The sequence below is a fragment of the Drosophila elegans genome, unplaced genomic scaffold (genome assembly GCF_018152505.1).
Source record: "Drosophila elegans isolate 14027-0461.03 unplaced genomic scaffold, ASM1815250v1 contig_3, whole genome shotgun sequence".
Taxonomy (NCBI): Eukaryota; Metazoa; Arthropoda; class Insecta; order Diptera; family Drosophilidae; genus Drosophila; species Drosophila elegans.
In genome coordinates, this window is record NW_024545677.1 from 132,145 (window position 1) to 153,778 (window position 21,634).

The 21,634-nt window shown below is 37.1% G+C and overlaps 1 protein-coding gene across 1 annotated transcript in view; it reads left to right on the forward strand.

Moving 5' to 3' along the window:
- LOC108146931 overlaps positions 1-21,634 on the forward strand; it is a 176,524-nt gene that overhangs the window by 122,118 nt on the left and 32,772 nt on the right. Inside the window, 2 exon segments of the mRNA XM_041708590.1 lie at positions 8,117-8,340; positions 12,538-12,672. Coding sequence (XP_041564524.1) covers positions 8,117-8,340; positions 12,538-12,672 — 359 coding nt within the window.

Consider the following 21,634-nt stretch of genomic DNA (forward strand, 5'->3'; position numbering starts at 1 on the left):
CTATAAAGTATATATCTTCTTGATCAGCATCACTGGGAGAGTCGATCTAGCCATGTCCGTCTGTCCGTCCGTCTGCCCGTCTGTCCGTCCGTTTCTACGCAAACTAGTCTCTCAGTTTTAAAGCTATCTACATGAAACTTTCCCAAAAGTTGTCTTTCTATTGCAGGTGGTATATAAGTCGAAACGCGCCGGATCGGATGACTATAGCATATAGCTCCCATAGGAACAATCGGAAAAATAAATTTAAAAAATTATAACTTTGGTGTTTTTAATTTTTTTTTTAGTTCTTCGAGATATAGTAATGGTTATATATTTCAGAACTACGGTTTAAATTTCACAAAATCGGACGACTATAGCATATAGCTCCCAGAGGAACAATCATAAAACAAGAAAGAAAGCAAACTTCGGCAAACCGAAGTTCATATACCCTTGCAGCTATTGCAAGAATTAAACATTTTTGAAAACATTAAAATTATGATTTACTTACACATATGTTTAAAAACATTGAAACTATGATGATTTGCAGCTCAATTATTTGATAGTTATTTTATATATTTTTGTATTTCTATGGGAACTATATGATATAGACGTTCGATTTTGATAAAATTGAAACCATAATTCTGAAATAATTAAACATTGCTATATGTCGAAGAACAAAAAAGAAGAAGAAAAAAAATTAGAAAAGTTATAATTTTTTTTCATTTATTTTTCCGATTGTTCTTATGGGAGCTATATGCTATAGTCGTCCGACTTTGATTAAATTTAAACCGTAAATCGGAAATATTTTACCATTACTAAATGTCGAAGAACTAAACAAAAAATTAAAAACCAGCAAAATTATAATTTCTTTTCATTTACATATCCGATTGTTCCTATGGGAGCTATTTGCTATAGTCGTCCGATCCGGCTCGTTCCGACTTATATACTACCTGCAATAGAAAGACAACTTTTGGGAAAGTTTCATGCAGATAGCTTTAAAACTGAGAGACAAGTTTGCGTAGAAACGGACGGACAGACGGACGGACAGACGGACAGGCGGACAGACGGGCAGACACAGACGGACAGACGGACATGGCTAGATCGACTCTCCTAGTGATGCTGATCAAGAATATATATACTTTATAGGGTCGGAGATGTCTCCTTCACTGCGTTGCAAACTTCTGACTGAAATTATAATACCCTCTGCAAGGGTATAAAAAAGTAAAAAAAGTATAACATTGGTGTTTTTATACCCTTGCACAGGATATTATAATTTCAGTTAGAAGTTTGCAACGCAGTGAAGGAGACATTTCCGACCCTATAAAGTGTATATATTCTTGATCAGCATCACTAGCAGAGTCGATCTAGCCATGTCCGTCTGTCCGTCCGTCTGTCCGCCTGTCGGTCTGTCCGTCCGTTTCTTCGCAAACTAGTCTCTCAGTTTTAAAGCTATCTGCATGAAAGTTGTCTTTCTATTGCAGGTAGTATATAAGTCTGAACGAGCCGGATCGGACGACTATAGCATATAGCTCCAATAGGAACAATCGGAAAAAAAATTAAAAAAAATTATAACTTTGCTGTTTTTCATTTTTTTTTGTTCTTCGACATATAGTAATGGTTAATGTAATGGTTTAAATTTCATCAAAATCGGTCGACCATAGCATATAGCTCCCATAGGAACAATCATAAAAATAAATAAAAAAAAATTATAAAAATTAACTATCTAATAATTGAGCTGCAAGTCATCATAGCTTCAATGTTTTTCAACATATACGCAATTTTAATGTTTTCAAAAGTATTTAATAATTGCAATAGCTGCAAGGGTATATGAACTTCGGCTTGCCGAAGTTTGCTTTCTTTCTTGTTTAATTTTTTTTTAGTTCTTCGAGATATAGTAATGTTTAAATATTTCAGAATTATGGTTGGAATTTCATCAAAATCGGACGACTATAACATAAAGCTCCCATAGAAATAATAGAAATATTGAAAAAAATTATTTTGTTTTTAAATTTAATTTTTTTATTTTGTAATTTTTTTTTAATTTCTTTTGACTAGTTTATATTTTTTTCAGTTCAGAATTACGCTTTTAATTTTATTAAAATTGGAAAACGATATCATATAGCTGCCATAGGTACTATCAAATAATTGAGCTGCAAAGCATCTTAAATCATAATTTTAAAGTTTTCAAGAATGTTTAATATTTGCAATAGCTGCAAGGATATATGCACTTCGGCTTGCCGAAGCTTTTTTTGTTTTTTATTGAATTTTATTGATTGTCGAATATTCAGATGACTTGATTCTTATTCTATCCACTGGTTTTATGTATGAAATATTTTAAACTTTCTACTTTTCTTAGCTTGTCAATGATGCGGCCCTGTCTAATCAAAATATAACTCTAACTGGAATTCACAGGCGGTTTGCCGAAAACAAAAACTATTCATATGAAATTTTATATATATGTTGGATCTTAAATTATGGTAGTGTAAAGGGATTAAATTGAATGCGTGTACCAAGTAAAAATTCTCGTCTCTGCACTCTAACGGTTGTTTGTTAGTATGCTTTGTTCCGTTATTCGCCAGATGGTCAGGCCTAACGGGTAGTATGATTTGTTCCGTTATTCGCCAGATGGTCAGGTCTAACGGTTGTCTGTTAGTACGCTTTGTTCCGTTATTTTTCAGATGGTCAGTATAGTTCGATGCGAACATGAGAGAGAGATGTTGTGTGAAGTTGGAAGCTTGAGAGAGAGATGAGCACTACGATTATTGTGCGTGTATCCTTGAGCCACTGCGAGAGACAGAGATAAAAGTATGTTCGTTACAGCATTTGGAGAGCATTTTTCGGGATGCTAAGAAGCTGAGGTAGTCTCAAATTGGCGGTGGAGTGACCAAGGGTATTCGCCCAATCTGCACAATTAATAATGGAAAATCGTAACAATAATCCGACATCAGAAGTCGGATCAGTGCCAACTCCTGCATTTTCTGAAGATCAGTGGCGTACTATAATGGAACTGTAGAATCGCAATTTCATTGAAATGTGTAGAGCTATGCAAGCTTCTGTGCGTCCACAAAATGAAGTGGTTTTACCAAAATTTAACCCAGATGTAACTGAAACTGTTGCGACTCAATGGTGTGCAAGCAAGCATTATTATTGACGAACAGTAGATTGATGGCAGCACACTTATCATGATGTTGAGTAGTTGCATGCAGGGCAGTGCTTCAGTGTGGCTTGCGCAGATCTGCTATCCCGGCATTAATTGGGAGCAGTTTAAAGAATTATTTATACAGCGTTTCGAGATTAAGGAAACGCTGGCAGTTATGTTCCTTAATCTGCTGAACAGCCGCCCAGCCCACAACGAGTGCCCTGCAGTATACGCAAGCCGTATGGTGACGTTATTGACCACAAAATGACGCAACATGAACACCGAGGAAATAGCTGTATCCACGGTACTTGCGCATATTGCCAATTTTGACAACCGTTTGCAGCGTATGGTGTTTTCGTCAAATGTACAAACTAGATGTCAACTCCAGATGGTACTGAAAGCATTTACTTTTGATAAAAAGCGCAGTGCTGGAAATACTGATATTGCGGCGACTACAAGCGAGCCAAAATCGTGTGTCACTTATGCAAGAAACCAGGACATAAAATGGCGGAGTGCAAATTAAAGCGGTCTGGATCGGAGAATAAACAGCATCGCGATTTGCAGAATGTGACCTGTTACCGGTGTGGACAACTTGGGCATCTTGCGAATCAGTGCACGAACAATGCAGCTAAATCTGGAGCAGTTACTGAGAAGGAATGTAATGAATGTTTTGTGGCTGAGCCAAAAGGAGTTTTGACACACCAGGGTGAGATCTTTCCGATTTGTTTTGACTCTGGAGCAGAATGCTCGCTTATTCGAAGCAGTGTTGCCGATAAATTTGATGGAAAACTTATTAATAATATTGTCATATTACGAGATATTGGCGACGCTGGCATTTCCAGTAAGCTACAAAAACTATCTAAATGCATTATTAATGAAAATATTGTAGAAATACTGTTTCATGTCATAGCAGATAAGCATTTCACAAATGGTATTGTAATTGGAAGGAAATGCTTAGTCAAGGATACGAAATCATCTTGAAACCTGATAAATTTCAATTAGTTAAGTCTAAATCTGTAAACGTCTGTAAAGTATCTGAGCCATCTGCCTTGTTACTTAATGTTGATAATGAAATGATTGGTAATGACAAGGAAAACTTAATTAAATTACTTAATGACTATTCAGCTGCATTTATTGATGGAATCCCTTGCACAAAGGTTAATACGGGTGAAATGACTATTAGATAAATTAATCCAAACAAAACTGTGCAGCGGCGTCCATATCGTTTGAGTCCAAATGAAAAAGAAATTGTACGTGAAAGGATAACAGAATTGTTAAATTGTAACATTGTTCGACATAGTTGTTCTCCCTATGCTAGCCCTATACTCTTGGTTAAAAAGAAGAACGGATCCGATCGACTTTGCGTTGACTATCGTGAACTGAACAGCAATACTGTTTCTGACAGATATCCCTTACCACTTATCAACGACCACATTGCTAGGCTTGCGGGTGCAAAATATTTTACTTGTCTGGATATGGCTAGTGGATACCATCAGACACCCATTCATGCCGATTCTGTTGAATATACCGCGTTTGTTACACCTGATGGGCACTATGAGTATCTGACAATGACATTTGGCCTCAAGCCATTATAAGCGCATTGGGAGATCTTGCATATTCTTATGTAATAGTCTATATGGATGACATAATGGTGGTGTCATCTACCATAGAATTAGGTATTGAAAGATTGAGGATTGTGTTGGATGTATTGACTGCAGCGGGATTCTCTTTTAACATAGCAAAATGTGGATTCTTTAAAACTACTGTACAATACTTGGGGTACGAGGTACGAGCTGGAGAGTTAAGCCTAATCCGCGAAAAATTCTTGCGTTAAATTCTTTGCCACCACCGCAAACAGTTCGTAGCGTAAGATAGTTTATAGGATTGACGTCTTATTTTCGAAAATTCGTGCTACAGCTCTCAAAGAATATGAAACCGATATATTCCTTAACTTGGAGTAAAAGTGTTTAATTGGAATAACGAGTTGAAAGATATTAGAAAAAATATTATTGCTATCCTTATAAATGAGCCTGTACTTGTTATTTTTGATCCATAACATCCAAAAGTGTCACACACAGATGCAAGACGGTTATGGTGCAATGTTAATGCATCGAATCAATGGTAGTCCTCATGTAATAGAGTATTTTAGCAAAACTACTTCCCCTGCAGAGCCTAGATACCATTCATACTAATTAGAAACCTTGGACAAACCTCGCGGACAAAGATGGATTAGACACCAAGAGTGCATCGTTGGTGGGCGTATTTGCAGTCGTTTGATTCCAAAATTGAATATAGAGAAGGAAAGCGCATGGCGCATGTGGCTTTTCTATCGAGAAATCACATTCAGGAAGCCACCAAAGTTGAAAAATCATTAGTTCCTGAAAAGCATGTAAACTTGGCAGAAATCTCAAGTGACTGGCTTGCTGCTGAACAGCGTCAGGATTCTGACTCTAATAGTTGACAGATGATGTTGTACAGACTTATGAGTTGAGAAAAGGTGTCTTGTTTCGTAAAGTTCAGAGAAATGGAAGAACCCGTTGCTTGTCAGTAGTGCCGCATGCATAAATCAAGTGCACGAGTCCATCATGCATTTGGGATGGAAAAAGACTCTTGACAAAACTTATTTATATCATTGGTTTGCTAAGATGAATAAATATGTTAGGAAATTTGTCGATAGCTGCATTACGTATAAAACTGTTAAGGGTTCATCTGGGAAGATACAAGCCGAGTAACATTCAATTCCAAAAGTGAATGTGCCATGGCACACGGTACATATCGACATTACTGGAAAATTAAGTGGGAAGAATGATCTTAAGGAATACGTGATAGTACAAATTGATGCCTTGACAAAATTTGTTTATTTGTTTTATACTTTAAGATTAGATTCTGACGGTTGTATTCAGGCAATGAAATCATCTATTTCTTTGTTCGGAATACCGCAGCGTATAATAGCTGATCAGGGTAGATGTTTTACTAGTGGGAAATTTTCAGAATTTTGTACATCACAGAAGATTAAGCTTCATCTTATAGCTACAGGAGGAAGCCGTGCAAACGGTCATGTCGAACGTGTGATGAGTACCCTTAAGAATCTACTATCAGCAGTTGAATCGGTCACCGATCTTGGCAAGATGCTTTAGGTGAGGTACAACTTACCTTGAATTGCACAGTTAGTAGTACAACCAAAGCAAGTCCCCTAGAGTTTCTTGTCGGCAAGGAGGCTCGTTTGGGTATGATACAGAGTTGGAGGTAGATAAAGTTAATGCTAGAGATAGGGCAATTGAAAATATGAACAATCAAGCCAGTTACGACAAAATAAGTTTCGATAAAAATAAAGCAGCAGTTGAACGACATAAAATTGGAGATTTTGTTTTACTGAAAAATGAAGAACGGCATCAAACTAAATTGGATGTAAAGTTTAAAGGAGCATTTTTGGTTAGTGTAGTTCTAGAAGGAGATATATCTTGAAGTCATTGCATAATAAGAGAACTTATAAATATTGTCATGAAGATTTGAGAAAGAAGCCGGAATTGGAGTGCCCGCCTGAGACTTGTTGAAATGGTTATAATATATCCTTAGGAGAGGATATGTTATGTGTAAACAAAATGTCCATATAGAGTATGGAATGGTTGCAATGAAGTTGCAATAGACTTCGATAAGAAAATGTTTGTGAATGGCGGATGGGGGTGCAAAGTTTATGCATGATTGATATATGACAATACTTGATTGAAATGTATGAGATAAAGATATGGTTTTGAGATTTAAGCTACCTACGTCATTGGGCAAGCACAAGTGAAAGACGAAAGTTGAAACATGGCGTGTGGCGTTCTTGACTGGATTATGCTTTTAATCGAAAGAAAATCATAGTGACGATAACTAGAGTCGAATTTTGAATTACTGAAAAGCAAATGGAATGAAATAAATGTTAAAATGAATTTGATTATGCAATGAGAATAAGAGTTGAAATTTGTTTATAATTTTGTGTAGAATGTAAAATAATGAAAGATTATGAAATAAGAGAAAATGTTAAGCGTATAATAAATTATTTCGAATAAACAAATGGTATTTGAAACTGATGAGCTAAAGAAAACACAAGCTATAATCACGGATCTATAGGTAATATTTGAAATATTAAGATTACAGTACACGAGGACGTGTAATTGTCAGTGTAAAGGGATTAAATTGGATGCGTGTACCAAGTAAAAATTCTCGTCTCTGCACTCTAACGGTTGTTTGTTAGTATGCTTTGTTCGCCAGATGGTCAGGTCTAACGGTTAGCATGCTTTGTTCCGTTATTCGCCAGATGGTCAGGTCTAACGGTTGTCTGTTAGTACGCTTTGTTCCATTATTTGCCAGATGGTCAGGATAGTTCGATGCGAACATGAGAGAGAGATGTTGTGTGAAGTTGGAAGCTTGAGAGAGAGATGAGCACTACGATTATTGTGCGTGTATCCTTGAGCCACTGCGAGAGACAGAGATAAAAGTATGTTCGTTACAGCATTTTCTGGAGAGCATTTTTCGGGATGCTAAGAAGCTGAGGTAGTCTCAAATTGGCGGTGGAGTGATCAAGTGTATTCGCCGTATACAATCTGCACAATTAATTATGGAAAATCGTAACAATAACCCAACATATATGTATAAATAGATATATATTTATATTTCTTGCATGGTATATCCTTTATTGGGGTGCTCATTTTGATACTCACTTATTATACGTTTGCTCTCAGTCTTTATGTTGCACACAAATGCAGTACTTTATCGAAATCCAGTACAAGTAAACAAGTCAGAGCAAAAAATGGTTCAAGTTGCGTTTCAATTAACTGGAAGTTGTAACCGTTAGCTACAAAACCATTTTTTTCAAAGTTAAACCTTTACTCATTTACATATTGTGCTGATTCCATTGTTGCGAATGGGTATATATTGATAAACTAACTTGTTCTCGAAATATCACTAAGGAAAATTTAATCAACCGAAATATCCCTTACCATCTCTTTACTGCAGGAAGTGCTGGCTTGAGAGCAGCTTTGTGGGCACACGACCCCTGGACTCGCCGCAGACACCCGATATTGATAACAGCGCGTCCAAACTAGAACGCGAACAACAGCAGCAGCTCAACAAGTTAAGCCCGCATCAACTGCATTTGAATGTCAGTCTGTCGCCGGTAGTCGCCGCTGTTCAACCGTCACTTCGCATAAATGGATTCAGCCGTATCGGCGGCGGTGGTGGTGAGTCCACCATCCATATCTGACATCTCGCCGGGGTAGACACAAACAATGACATGTTCTTAGTTCTTGTTTAATTTGATCACATTTTTTGTTATGCTTTGCGTGCACAATCTAAAAACTTTTTATATCTCAGTTCTTAGTTTATTTTTTCTACATTATTAACTCATAAGTTGGGTACAAAAAGCGTACCATTAAAATTTTAAATCGAATAAGAATGATTTATTTTGTTTTGAAGGCATCAAATTGTGGTTTGAGCAAATATAATTTTTTATCATTTTATTACAAAATTCTTTGTTCTTATTTTTTATCATATCAACAATGGTCTACAATTAATAATTGTATTAATCGGATAGAGTTAAAAGATTTCGAGTGGGCAACCTCAAATTCGAAAATTTGGTTCTTATAAAAATTTCTGGCTTTTTGGAATTACAACTACAAAAACAAGAAAATACTTCTTGAAAGAGTATTTCTTTCAGTTTAATGTTTAAAAATTTTCTTTTTATAAAAATATTAAAAAAAGTTTTAAAAATTTGTTTTTAAAAATAAAACTCAATTTGTTTGTTTGTAATTTTCGTAAAACTTCGATTTTCTCAAAACCCGTTATACCCGTTAATCGTAGAGTAAATGGGTTTATTGTGTTCGTTGAAAAGCATATAACTGATAGAAGGAAGCGTTTTCGACCATATAAAGTATATATATTCTTTATCAGGAACACTAGCCGAATCGATCTAGCCATGTCCGTCTGCCCGTCTGACCGTCTGTCCGTCTGTATGAACGTCGAGATCTCGAAAAGTATAAATGCTAGAGATTTGGGACTTGGCATGCAGATTCTAGTAGTTCCTAAGCAGTGCAAGTTTATTTCGAAACGGAGCCTCTCCCAAGTGGGCCGACAAATCGTGAAAGTAAGTACTGTCACTCTGAGACATTTTTCGGTCATATCTATTGGGTTGACCCAAAAATCGAGCTATTATTTTTGGAGTTATGGGGTTGAAGAAGTTCTCTGCCGCCGCTCGGCCGCTGCATACATCGAAATTGAGGTGGCCCACTTGGAAGATTTTTACTCATTCTCTCACAAAAATTTTCTTCGAATTTAAACAAAATAAAAAACGATTAAAAAAAAACAAAACATTTTGGAATTTTCTCTTTTAAGCTTGTGTTTTAAACAAGAAAAATTCACAAAACAAAATTCTAATCTAATAATTTATAAACAATTTAAAGAAATCATTAAGGGCTTACACTAAAATGAAACTATTTATTTTGTATTGACTATTAATAAGTGCTTTACACACAATAATTTAACTATATGAACCTCTTGGAAGATTTTTACTCATTCTCTCACAAAAATGTTCTTCGAATTTAAACAAAATAAAAAACTTAACGATTTAAAAAAAAACAAAACATTTTGGAATTTTCTCTTTTAAGCTTGTGTTTTAAACAAGAAAAATTCACAAAACAAAATTCTAATCTAATAATTTATAAACAATTTAAAGAAATCATTAAAGGCTTACACTAAAATGAAACTATTTATTTTGTATTGACTATTAATAATTTAAAGAAATCATTAAAGGCTTACACCAAAATGAAACTATTTATTTTGTATTGACTATTAATAAGTGCTTTACACGCAATAATATAACTATATAAACAGCTTAGCTCTTGATGTTTTGGTTACAATATAAATAAACTATATTTAAATTTGTTTGGTTTTATTAATTTATAAATATTTTTAATTTTATTTTACTAGTCCACCGTTCGTTAAATTGTGTCTTACATAGTTTTCCGAATATTCCTCTATTAGAAGGGCACTTGCATATTACAAAACATTTTGTCAGTGTGAATATACCCTTGCATAAGGTATCACTAGGAGAGTCGATCTAGCCATGTTCGTCCGTCCGTCCGTCAGTCCGTCAGTCCGTCCGTTCGTTTCCACGAAAACTAGTCTCTCAGTTCGAAATCTGCATGAAACTTTATAAGTCGAAACGAGCCGAATCGGACAACAGTAGCATACAACTCCCATAGGAACAATAGGGAAAAAACAATTTTTTTTGTTATAACTTCGCTGTTTTATTTTTTTATATTCGTCAAGATAGTCATGGTTAGATATTTCATTGGAGCATTGCATTGGAGCAATCTTAAAATTACAAGGAAATAATTAATAATATAATAACTGTTTTTCCATTTTTATACCCCTGCAGATGGTATTATAATTTCAGTTAAAAGTTTGAAACGCATTGAAGAAGACATTTCACTAGGAGAGTCGATCTAGCCAAGTCCGTCCGTTTCTACTCAAGCTATTCTCTCAGGTTTAAAGCTTAAAAATGTAACTTCTTTAGTTTTCAAATTTTTTGTTGTAGCTGTTTTGGATTTAGGAATGGTTTTATAATTCAGAGTTACGCTTTTAATTTTATTAAAATCGAAAACATCATATATCTGCCATGGAAACGATTGAATAATTAAAGTGAAAACAAGAAAGAACGCTTTACTCGAGTTCCCCGACTATTAGGTACCCGTTAATCAGCCAACAAAATTTAACCTAAGTATTTCCACTACAAAACAATCGAAGTTTAGGTGGCGCCATCTGTCCAACTGCAAAGCCAACACTAGAAGCTAGTGTCAGAGTTTGAAATAAACTTGCAATGGTTAGGAATTACTAGAATCTGCATGACAAGTCCCAAATCTCTAGCTTTTATAGTTTCCGAGGTCTCAACGTTCATACAGACGGCCAGACTTGGCTAGATCGCCTCGGCTATTAGTCATGATCAAGAATTAATATGTTTTATATGGTCGGAAATGCTTCCTTCTACATGTTACATACTTTTCAACGAATCCAATATACCCTTTTACTCAACGATTAATACCCTACTCATCATAGCTTCATTGGTTTTTAATGGGTACTCATATAATTCGAAATTTATACATATGTTTACTTTTTGCAATAGCTGCTGCTTTGGCTTACCGAAGTCTGCTTCCCTTCTGGTTCTAACATTTCTTTAGATAAAATAGTAATGTTTGAATATTTCAGAATTACTATATTATATAGCTTCGCTGTTGCATTACTGTTTATTATTTTAAAAAGGAACGGTCGAATAATTTATCGGAAAATCAACATTGCTTTACTGCTTTATTGGCATAATAATCCGAATATAGTTGTTATGAAGAATTTATAAAATTTGCAAAAGTTGCAAGGGTATATTAACTTCGGCTTGCTGAAGTGCGCTTCCTTTCTTGTTTTTAATTTTAAATCTTGCGGCAATCTTGTGTACTTTGTCATTAGCAATGATTTCTTTTAATTTGTTTGGCCTCCATGAATTTGATACTTCACGTCCTGTCTTACATGTAAAGGGTTTTTCAATAGGAGCGCTTTAATTTTTTTGGTTGAATATAACACAAACGGTTTGACTTTTCAACTAACTTTTTTTTTATTATCGAATTTGAACATATACATGTAATTATGACACTCGATTTCTTTCGCATGACCACCGCGTGCACGTTTTACGAAGTCCAATCGTTAAACCCAATTTTCAACCACATTTTCGCATAAATCGTTCGAAATTCCAGCAATTTCGCGTTCAATATTGGCTCTAAGCTCTTGCAACTTCGCCGGCTTATTGGCATAGACCAATGACTTCACGTAACCCCAAAGAAAATAGTCTAGAGGTGTTAAATCACACGAGCGCGGCGGCCACTCGACCGGTCCATTTGGCGGAATAACACACTCATCGAACTTAGTTTTCAATATTGCGATTGTAGCGTTTGCTGTGTGGCATGTGGCCCCGGTCTGTTGAGCATCACTTCGAGCACTTCTTGCTCTCATGGGCACCGGAACATTATGTAGCGAAAACGTAGACTCAATTTTTGCCACTAGACGATTGTCGAACGGGCTGGCTTGTTAAATGGACCGTTAAATGGCCGTAATGATCTTAAAGTAGCAGCAACAGAACGATTATTTTGATAAAAAATTTGCACAATTTGCAATCGCTGTTCAAGTGTGTAGCGTTCCATGATGAAATGTATACTAATAAAGTTTAAAGTTTAATTAAAGTTTCATATGTCAAGAGAACAAGGAAAAACATGGCGTCGTTCGCCGTCCCTATCGGAAACAAGTTGAAGCGCACCTATAGAAAAACCCTTTACATACCTGAAATCAATAACTATAGCAAAAATGCATACTACATTAACCATTCATATGTCATATAGCGCCTGAACGGTCGTTAAGCAGCGACTCGCTAGAAGATGTCCTAGCCTCGCTTTTAGGGCTGCCTACTATCTTATCCAGTCAGAACAGCAATCACAACAGCAACAACAGACCCAATGCGACCCCGCCGACAACAGGTACGAACCTGTAAGTTTAAGTAATATTATACAAAATACGTAAATTAACAACAAAACATTAAGCTGATGATCAAAATAGGTAGAAATTATTTTGATATTGTAAGTTGCTTTCAAATAAACTCCCTTATACCAATACGGATAGTGTAAATGTACATAACAAGTTGTCATGATCAGCGTGGAATGTGCGAACACACTTTATAACCTTTAGGTCAGAATGACAAATATATGACAGCTGTTTGCGCGCTTGGCGCTTTTATTTAAAATTTCTGCTCGAAAGGCGAGAGCGGAGACAATACAGCTTTTATTCGCTGCAAATTCGCGCCGTCTCTTGCCACTTAGAAAAAATGTAAAGCAATAATTCGAATTAAAATTGCAAACAAAATATTCGTCGTCGACCCAATTAGTGCAAACTTAATTCCCCCACTTTCATCGTAGTGAGCACCAATTCAGTTAAAAAACTGCAAAGGAGTGCAAATCAATCCGAGAAAAACGCGGCAAAAAACCTGTGTCACAGTTTGCCTTACAATTTTTCCGCACGTTTCAGCATCAAGCTTATATATTCGTTGCCCTTAGTTATCAGTCAGTATAACTAGGCAAAGTTCTTGCATGCAGAGCAGGAGCGCGGAGACAGAGGCTGACACGAACAGTACACTCAGAAAACTATATTCCTTGATTTAAGGAAAACATGGCCTAATTTTAGGAATAATTGCCTTAATTTTGTGGTTTTCATACAACATTTGGGAACATAACGACCTAAAACTAAGTTGAAGGCCATAATGGCCTTGGGTGCGTTTTAGGTCATGTTTTCGTAAATTTTGTATGGAAGGCTCAAATTTAAGGCAATAATTCCTAAAATTAAGGCCATTTTTCCTAAAATTAGTCCATGTTTTCCTTTATTCAAGGAATCTATTTTTCTTAGTGTTTGAAACCGCACAACCACTGACAAGGCTCGCCGTGAAAATTACTGAAACAAAGAAGTGCAAGCATGTTATAGTATATGTGCCGACCCCAGGCTTAAACCACTAACCATACAACATATGTTGTGGAGGATCGGGCGAGTGGTAGCGGTACACGCCGGCGCCGATAAAAAGATTCGGGTGGCGGACGTGCGGGCGCAAGATGATGAATACTGGCAACCTGTCCATCGGCTGTCGCCCTTGCCCGCTCTGTCCTGAAGGACGACGTCCCTTCAGAGGTTGTGGTGTTGGCGCTTTAATTTGAATTGTCCAGTTGTATGGCAAGAGTGGAGCCAATAAAGTTTATATTCGCTCCTGCAAATTCGTCCCGTCTCTAGCCACGTAGCTTAACATAGGTTCTAAGAATTTTTTTTGAAGAATAATGTTAGTAATCAATTAAACATCATCAAGGCCACTCCCTTCCGTCGCCGCTAATTTTTCTCAAAGTTTTTTACGCAAATAAATCCGCCGTTTTACTGCAATCACAAGCATCGGGTTTTCGTTAACACAAAATAGTAATAAATTTTCGGTCTAGTATACTTTATCTATCTATCTATGTATATAGATCTATCAATGCCACTTTCATTGTAATTCCATCACTCATAAGCCGCCGAACCGAATTTGATGAAACCTTTCATAATATATTTGTCTTAGTTGGTTTATAGATGGATGGTTTATAGCCATAAATTGTCCTGTTCGCACTCCACCCTCGCACACACCTACGCATTCACTCTAACTATCAAACCGTTTGACCAATCTTACCCAAATCTTTCACAGTAAACAGTATGAAGGTCCAAAAATGTTCAGACCATGGTTAGTATTGACTGTTGTCAAACCCTCGTACCCACCCACGCATTAATCGTATGACAGATTTAAAGTTTTCTCTGTTAAATGTGAAAAATCGAAGAAGAAACAAATGTGAGCAAATTTGCATTCTTTTATAAAGTGAAAATGTTTCTATAAATACCATAAAATAAATTTTTTTAAAAAAAACTGCCCGCACGTTTAAAATCACACATAGGTCGACGTACGACGTACATGGATATATAGGAATGATGGATGTTATACGCCCACGTTGAGAAGCGGCTAAGTTTCCGTGTGAGTCAGCTGGAATGTGTTGCGCCAACGCAAAGTGAAACTGCCGGAATTTGAATCGCCACCTGAAAATTTGATTGAACCAACTATAATCACGGGTAAAGGAAAAAACTGCGAAAATGATTCCAACAGACATGCCATTCAATTTAAACGTCTGCAATTTCCCATCCACTTATCATTTGTCATGACTATTAACAAGGCACAAGGACAAACACTTCAAATATGCGGCTTAAATTTAGAAGAATCGTGTTTTTCACATGGGCAGTTATATGTTGCATGTTCAGAGTCGGTATTGCAGCTAGTTAATTCATTCATGGACAGTAAAAATAAAACATTTGTTTATCCAAATGTTTTAAATTAGAATTTAATTTGTTGAGGTTTACAATTTGTTTTATGTATTTATGTTAAAAAAAGAAACTGAAGAATAAATAGTTAAAATGTTTGATAATTATAAATTTTTATACCCTTATAATTTCAGTCAGAAGTTTGCAACGCAGTGAAGGAGACATCTCCGACCCTATAAAGTATATAAATTCTTGATCAGCATCACTAGGCGAGTCTATCTAGCCATGTCCGTCTGTCAGTCTGTCCGTCTGTCCGTCCGTTTCTACGCAAACTGGTCTCTCAGTTTTAAAGCTATCTGCATGAAACTTTCCCAAAAAATGTCTTTCTATTGCAGGTAGTATATAAGTCGGAACGAGCTGGATCGGACGACTATAGCACTATATGCTATCCTATAGGAACAATCTCAAAACAAATACAAAAAAAATTATAACTTTGCTGTTTTTAATTTTTTTTTTAGTTTTTCGACATATAGTAATATAGTTTAAATTTCATCCAAATCGGACGAGTATATCATATAGCTCCCATAGGAACAATCGGAAAAAAAATACAACAAAAATTATAACTTTGCTGTTTTTAAATTTTTCTATTAGTTCTTCGACATATAGTAATGGTTAAATATTTCAGAATTACGGTTTAAATTTCATCAAAATCGGACGAGTATATCATATAGCTCCCATAGAAATAATAAAAATATATAAAATAACTATATAATAATTGAGCTGCAAATCATCATAGCTTCAATGTTTTTAGACATATACGCAAGTAAATCATAATTTTAATGTTTTAAAAAATATTTAGTTTTTGCAATAGCTGCAAGGGTATATGAACTTCGGCTTGCCAAAGTTTGCTTCCTTTCTTGTTATTTTTGTATTGAACCACTCCTATAGAAACTAGCCGAGAGGTAAAATATCTAGGAATCACCTTGGATAGTAAGCTGAACTTCGCTTCTCATGTCCAAAAGATATTGGAAAAGTGTTACAGAGCACTCTATACCTGTCCAAAAATTGCTGGGAAATCCTGGGGAACCAGGCCTCAGATAATACGATGGTTATACTTAATGATCGTGAGACCAAACCTCACTTACGGAGCACTTGCATGGGGTAAGCGAGCTAAGCTCACCAGCATGCAAAACCAGCTAGGAAAGCTGCAAAGACTTGTCTGCGTATGCATGACAGGGGCAATGAGAACCGGTCCTACAACTGCCTTAGAAATTCTGATGGAGTTAACAACACTCCACTGTGTAATTGAAATTCAACGCAAAGCTACACTCTTGAGAATAAGCACTGAGGGCACAGGCAGTGGTTGCATTCTTAATAACAGGGATGCGACTAATCTGTTAGGTGAGGTGCCCCTAATACTCCACCCTAGGGATGAAATGACAGCCGAATTAATCTTCGAGCAGAACTTCACAGCACTCCTAGGCAACAAGAAAGATTGGCCCACATTGCATGAAGTGCACCCTATGATTAAACACACCATAGCATGGTACACAGATGGATCCCTAACACAACAAGGCATGGGCCTTGGAGTAGTGGGCCTCGCATAAAATACCACGAATCCCTTGGCCAATATACCAGCATACTCCAGGCTGAGGTATGTGCCATTGGACGTTGTGCAGAGCTCAACATACAGCTTGGATACAAGGAAAAGGACATATCGATCCTTTCGGACAGCCGAGCAGCAATTACTGCTTTACATAGTAACAACATCACCTAGAAGCTAGTCCTAGAGGTGAAGAGTAAGCTAAATATATTGGGCAGCCGAAACAGGCTGGCCATCAGATGGATTCCGGGACATAAGGATATATCCGGAAATGAACTTGCCGATAAAATGGCAAAACTAGGAGCCGAACAGCCCCTGATAGGACCAGAGCCCTACTGTGGCATAGGGAGGCATACTATAAAGGAATACCGCAGGAAAGAGGAAGGCGCCATGAGGCAAGAACACTGGAGGAATACCCCACGCCTAAGGCAAGCCAAAACTCAAATAAATAACTACAACAAGAAGAGGTTCAAGGAACTTATTCAGCTAGGGAAAAATTTACTTAGGATCGTTACCGGATTACTAACCGGGCACTGTAGACTGAAAAGTCACCTACGTAAGATGGAAATAACCAGCAGTAGAAGGACGAAACCTCTAAACACGTCATCGCAGACTGTCCGGCATTAGCAGGTATAAGATGTAAAATCTTAGGAACCAGAACTCTTACACCTGAGCTCCTAGGAAGAATAAACCCACTAAAACTCCTCGACTTTATTCGAGGAAGTGGGTTGATATCTGAGCTGTAGGCTATGAATGGGGGTACAATAGATCTTACAGGTCGCGGAACACTAAACAACCCGATACTGAAATTGAACCAGTGTACCAATTAAATATTTTTCTTTGTATCTGTCGTTTGGACTCTGAGTGAGGCATAGGCAAAGACAAGTTTTTCTCTACGATCATTTCTAGTAGATGAAGTTGGCTTTTGCTAAATAAATAACTAAACAACTGACTTTGCATTGGTTTGGATAAAGTCAAATTAAACTATTTTATTTTGCATTGATTGCTAACGAAAACATAAATAAAATTAGGTGAGCTTTATCGAAAAAATTATAAGTTTTGAGTTTTAATTACCATTTTTAGTTTAAAAAATTCGACTTTTACTTATTTAAACGATAGAGAGCGTGCAAGGATACTGGCACTACGAGAAATGGGGATGTCAATACGAAACTTGCAAACAAATGTGGCAGAAGTAAGCGGACAATAGAAAACTTGGTAAGAAATGCCGATCTGGGCGCCCACCCTTATATGAAGAACGGAACCAGCACAGAATTAAATTGTTAGCAGTAAATGAAAACATCAGTGCGATTTGAATCTACCAGTTACAATTACCGCTCGAACCGATGGAATGGATTATTTTGTTGAAGAATGGACCATTCAACAAAAAAAATGCACGTATCCACTTTGCAAAAGCCCAATTTTTGAATGGCCAGCGCGCAGTATTGTATCCTTTTTTGCGTTATCCTTTTACATTACGAGTGTGTCCTACTTGTGTATTTCGTTTGGAACCTTTGTTTTATAATGTTTTGTTAAGTTGTTTTTTTTGTTATTTCTCTTGAACATCGTTACTAATTTAATATAAAATAAATAGAAATTTGGTTTTTGGAAAAAAATTAAGTCGTTTCCTTTTTAAACAGTAAAATTATTTTCCTGCATACTTATTTTGGGCTCCTAACTTTTGGATTACTTTCATATCGAGACCACTGCTGCCTTTTCAATTTTAGTAGGTAACAGCGACTACTCCGGCTTTTCAGCGACTTAAAAAAAATGTTCAGCAGCCTCTGGGTTGCTGAACTTCTAAAATTTCAGCCAGTTTAGTCCCTTTGAAAAAGCTGGCAGACAGCAGACAGAATTTTAGCAACTAAGAATAGCCAAATTGTAACACATCATGTTAGTCGGAAAAAAAATATTTTTAACGATAGATCCTACAGCAGCTATAAAACATAGTTGTCCGATCAGCGGCGCCTTTGAACTTGTTTTGCATACACATATACAAATTAATTAATCGAAGTTTATTTGAGCTCGGGGTTTGGCCGTCTTTAATATTTATATAATTCAACGTTTTTAATAACTTTTAACACTTTTGTACCAGCTCAAAAGTAAAAACGACTATGATACTTAGTACAAGCTAGTTTCCACTGAACGACACATCAGACTTCTCAGCTATCTCTGGCGATAGGAGCTAAACGTTAAATTTATATAATTGCTTGACCCAGATGGTTGCTGTAAAGACCACGATCTCCCACTGAATGAAAACACTTTATATCAACTGATAATTATATTCTTTATTGACCGTCCGCTCTGGTCGGTGACTCTGGAACTAATAATAAAGGCGTTGCCAACGGATTGGCCAAGTACCAGCCAAACCTACTGTGGAGATAGGGAGAGAACATTACTCTTCTCCTTAGCGTCGCTCTCTGCTGATACAGGTCGCCACACCCCTTCCTTTTTCTTTAGACGGAGTCTCAGGTCCTCGTTTGGTATATGCTGCTTACTAGACATCGAATCCTCCTGTCCCGTTAAAGCATAGAATTTCGAGACATCCTGTGAGCTTAAAGTCTCTGGTGTTGGCTGTAAAGATATCGAAGTTGAAGGAAAGGAGTCGGCGTCGACGTCCACCGGATTTTTCGACATAGACGATTTAGTCTCTACTATCTTTTTAAATGACCAACGTTTCTGGTGTACGTCTTACCACCCCCGAGTATCTGGACAACATTTCCTTCTCGCTTAGTAACCTCATAAGTGGTCGTATCAAATGTAGGTGTCAATTTGTGTGGGAATACTACGTTCTTTAAAAGTACTTTGTCGCCAATTCGAATATCCAAGTTTCCCGCGCTCCTGGATTTGTCTGCATACTGTTTCCCTTTTTCTTTTTCCAGCAGATCCCTGTCTTTTTCCTCTGAGTCTGCCATCACGCCAACAAGATCCTGGATGCTAGGAATTTTATCCCTTATCACCCTGTTGAACATTAGTTCCGTCGGTGGAGCGCCTGTGGTACCGTGTGGAGTAACATTGTACATCAATACGAATTTCTGGATTTCTTTTTTGTAGCTGTCGTTATTCGCGTGAGCTATCTTCAAACGTTTCACAAGAGATCGGTTCATGTTCTCTACTTCGCCGTTCGCCTGGGGCCAGTAGGGAGGTGTAGGCATTAACCTAATTCCGTTTGTGTGGCAAAAACTTTTGAACTCAGCGCTTACAAATTGCCTACCATTATCAGTCGTTAGCGTCTCTGGAAATCCTAGCCGTGAAAATATCTCCTCCATCTCATCAATAATTATTTTGGATGATATAGATCTGATTATTTTGAATTCTATATACCTTGAGTAATAATCTATGAGGACTAATATATTTTCACCGTTAGGTAATGGTCCCAAAAGATCAGTCGCTAGACATTTCCAGGGTCCATCCGGAAACGGGTGTCGTTGCATCGGAGCAGGCCTTGATGGCATTGACACTATAAGACAATCTCGGCACGCCTTAACGCATTGTTCAGCATCTTTGTCCAAACATGGCCACCAAACCTTTGAACGCAATCTTCGTTTCATGGCACTTATTCCGGGATGCCCTTCGTGAGCAAGGTTAAGGATTACACCTCGTAGTTTTCGTGGAATTACTAACCGGGTGCCTCGAAGTAGGATATCACCGACTATAGACAGTTCCAACCGAAACGGGTAATACGGGCTTGACAAATTCGCTTTCCATGAGTCTTGATTAAGACACGTCATTGCATCCACCATCTCCTCATCTAAGACACTCATTTCGCTGACTTCAGATATGGAGATGGATTTAGGTATGGATGTTGATAGTACGCGAAAAATATGCTCCTCTCCAGCCCAGTCGTAAGGTTCTGCATCAGTATGTTGGCACAGTCTTGACAGCGAGTCAGCAATATTTTCTTTTCCCGTTTTATAAATAACATGAAAACGGTAAGATTGTAGCCTCAGCAACCACCTTTCAATTCTAGCCGGGGGTCGCGATGTTGGTTTAAAGATCGTCTCTAACGGCTTGTGATCAGTTATTAAGTCAAATTTTAAACCAGCCAAATAAAAATAAAATTTTTCCACACCCCACACTAACGCCAGGCTTTCCTTTTCGGTTTGCGAATATCTCTTTTCTACCGGTGAAAGACTCTTGCTGGCAAATGATATTATTCGTGGGCTGTTAGATTTGTCAAACTGTACTAAAACAGCACCAAGAGCCACCGGACTAGCATCCGCAATTAAACAGGTTTTGTCTTTAGGGTTAAAGTATGAGAGTTTTGGTACTGCCGCAATTTTTTCTTTTAATATTTTAAATGCTTCATCCTGCTCTTTACCCCAAGCAAATGGTTCATGACTCTTTAGTAATTTCCTTAATGGCTCAGTACTGTCTGCCAAGTCAACCACAAATTTAGCCACGTATGTAGCTAGACCAAGGAAACTGCGTATTTCTTCTTTATTTTTGGGAGCTCTGAACTCAGTAATAACCTTAACTTTTTCTGGGTCAACTTCGATCCCTTGATCGGACAAAATGTGGCCTAAAAATTTTAATTTCTGAGCTCTTAGTGTACATTTCCTTTCGTTCAGCAAGACATTATTATTTTCCAAAATTGTCCTTACCATTTTTAGAGCTGCGTCATGTTCTTCCATATTGCTCCCAAAGACTATTATGTCGTCAATGTAGTTTAAGGCATTTTGACAAGGAGATAAGAGTTTTTCCATCAACCTTTGGAATATTTCAGGTGCCGAGTTCACCCCAAACATTAAGCGTTTGTATCGAAATAAGCCACGGTGCGTTATAAATGTTGTAATTCCTCTGCTGGATTCGGCCAACTCCAATTGATAATAGGCGTTTTTTAGGTCGAGCCTTGAAAAATGTTTGGCACCTCTTAGTTTAGTCATAAAATTATCAAAAGTTGGCAATGGGTAGTTTTCTCTCTGAATAGCTTTATTTGCACGCCGCATATCTATGCATAAACGAATATCACCATCATCTTTAAATGCAATAACCAAAGGTGATATCCAGGCGCTTGGGCCAGATAC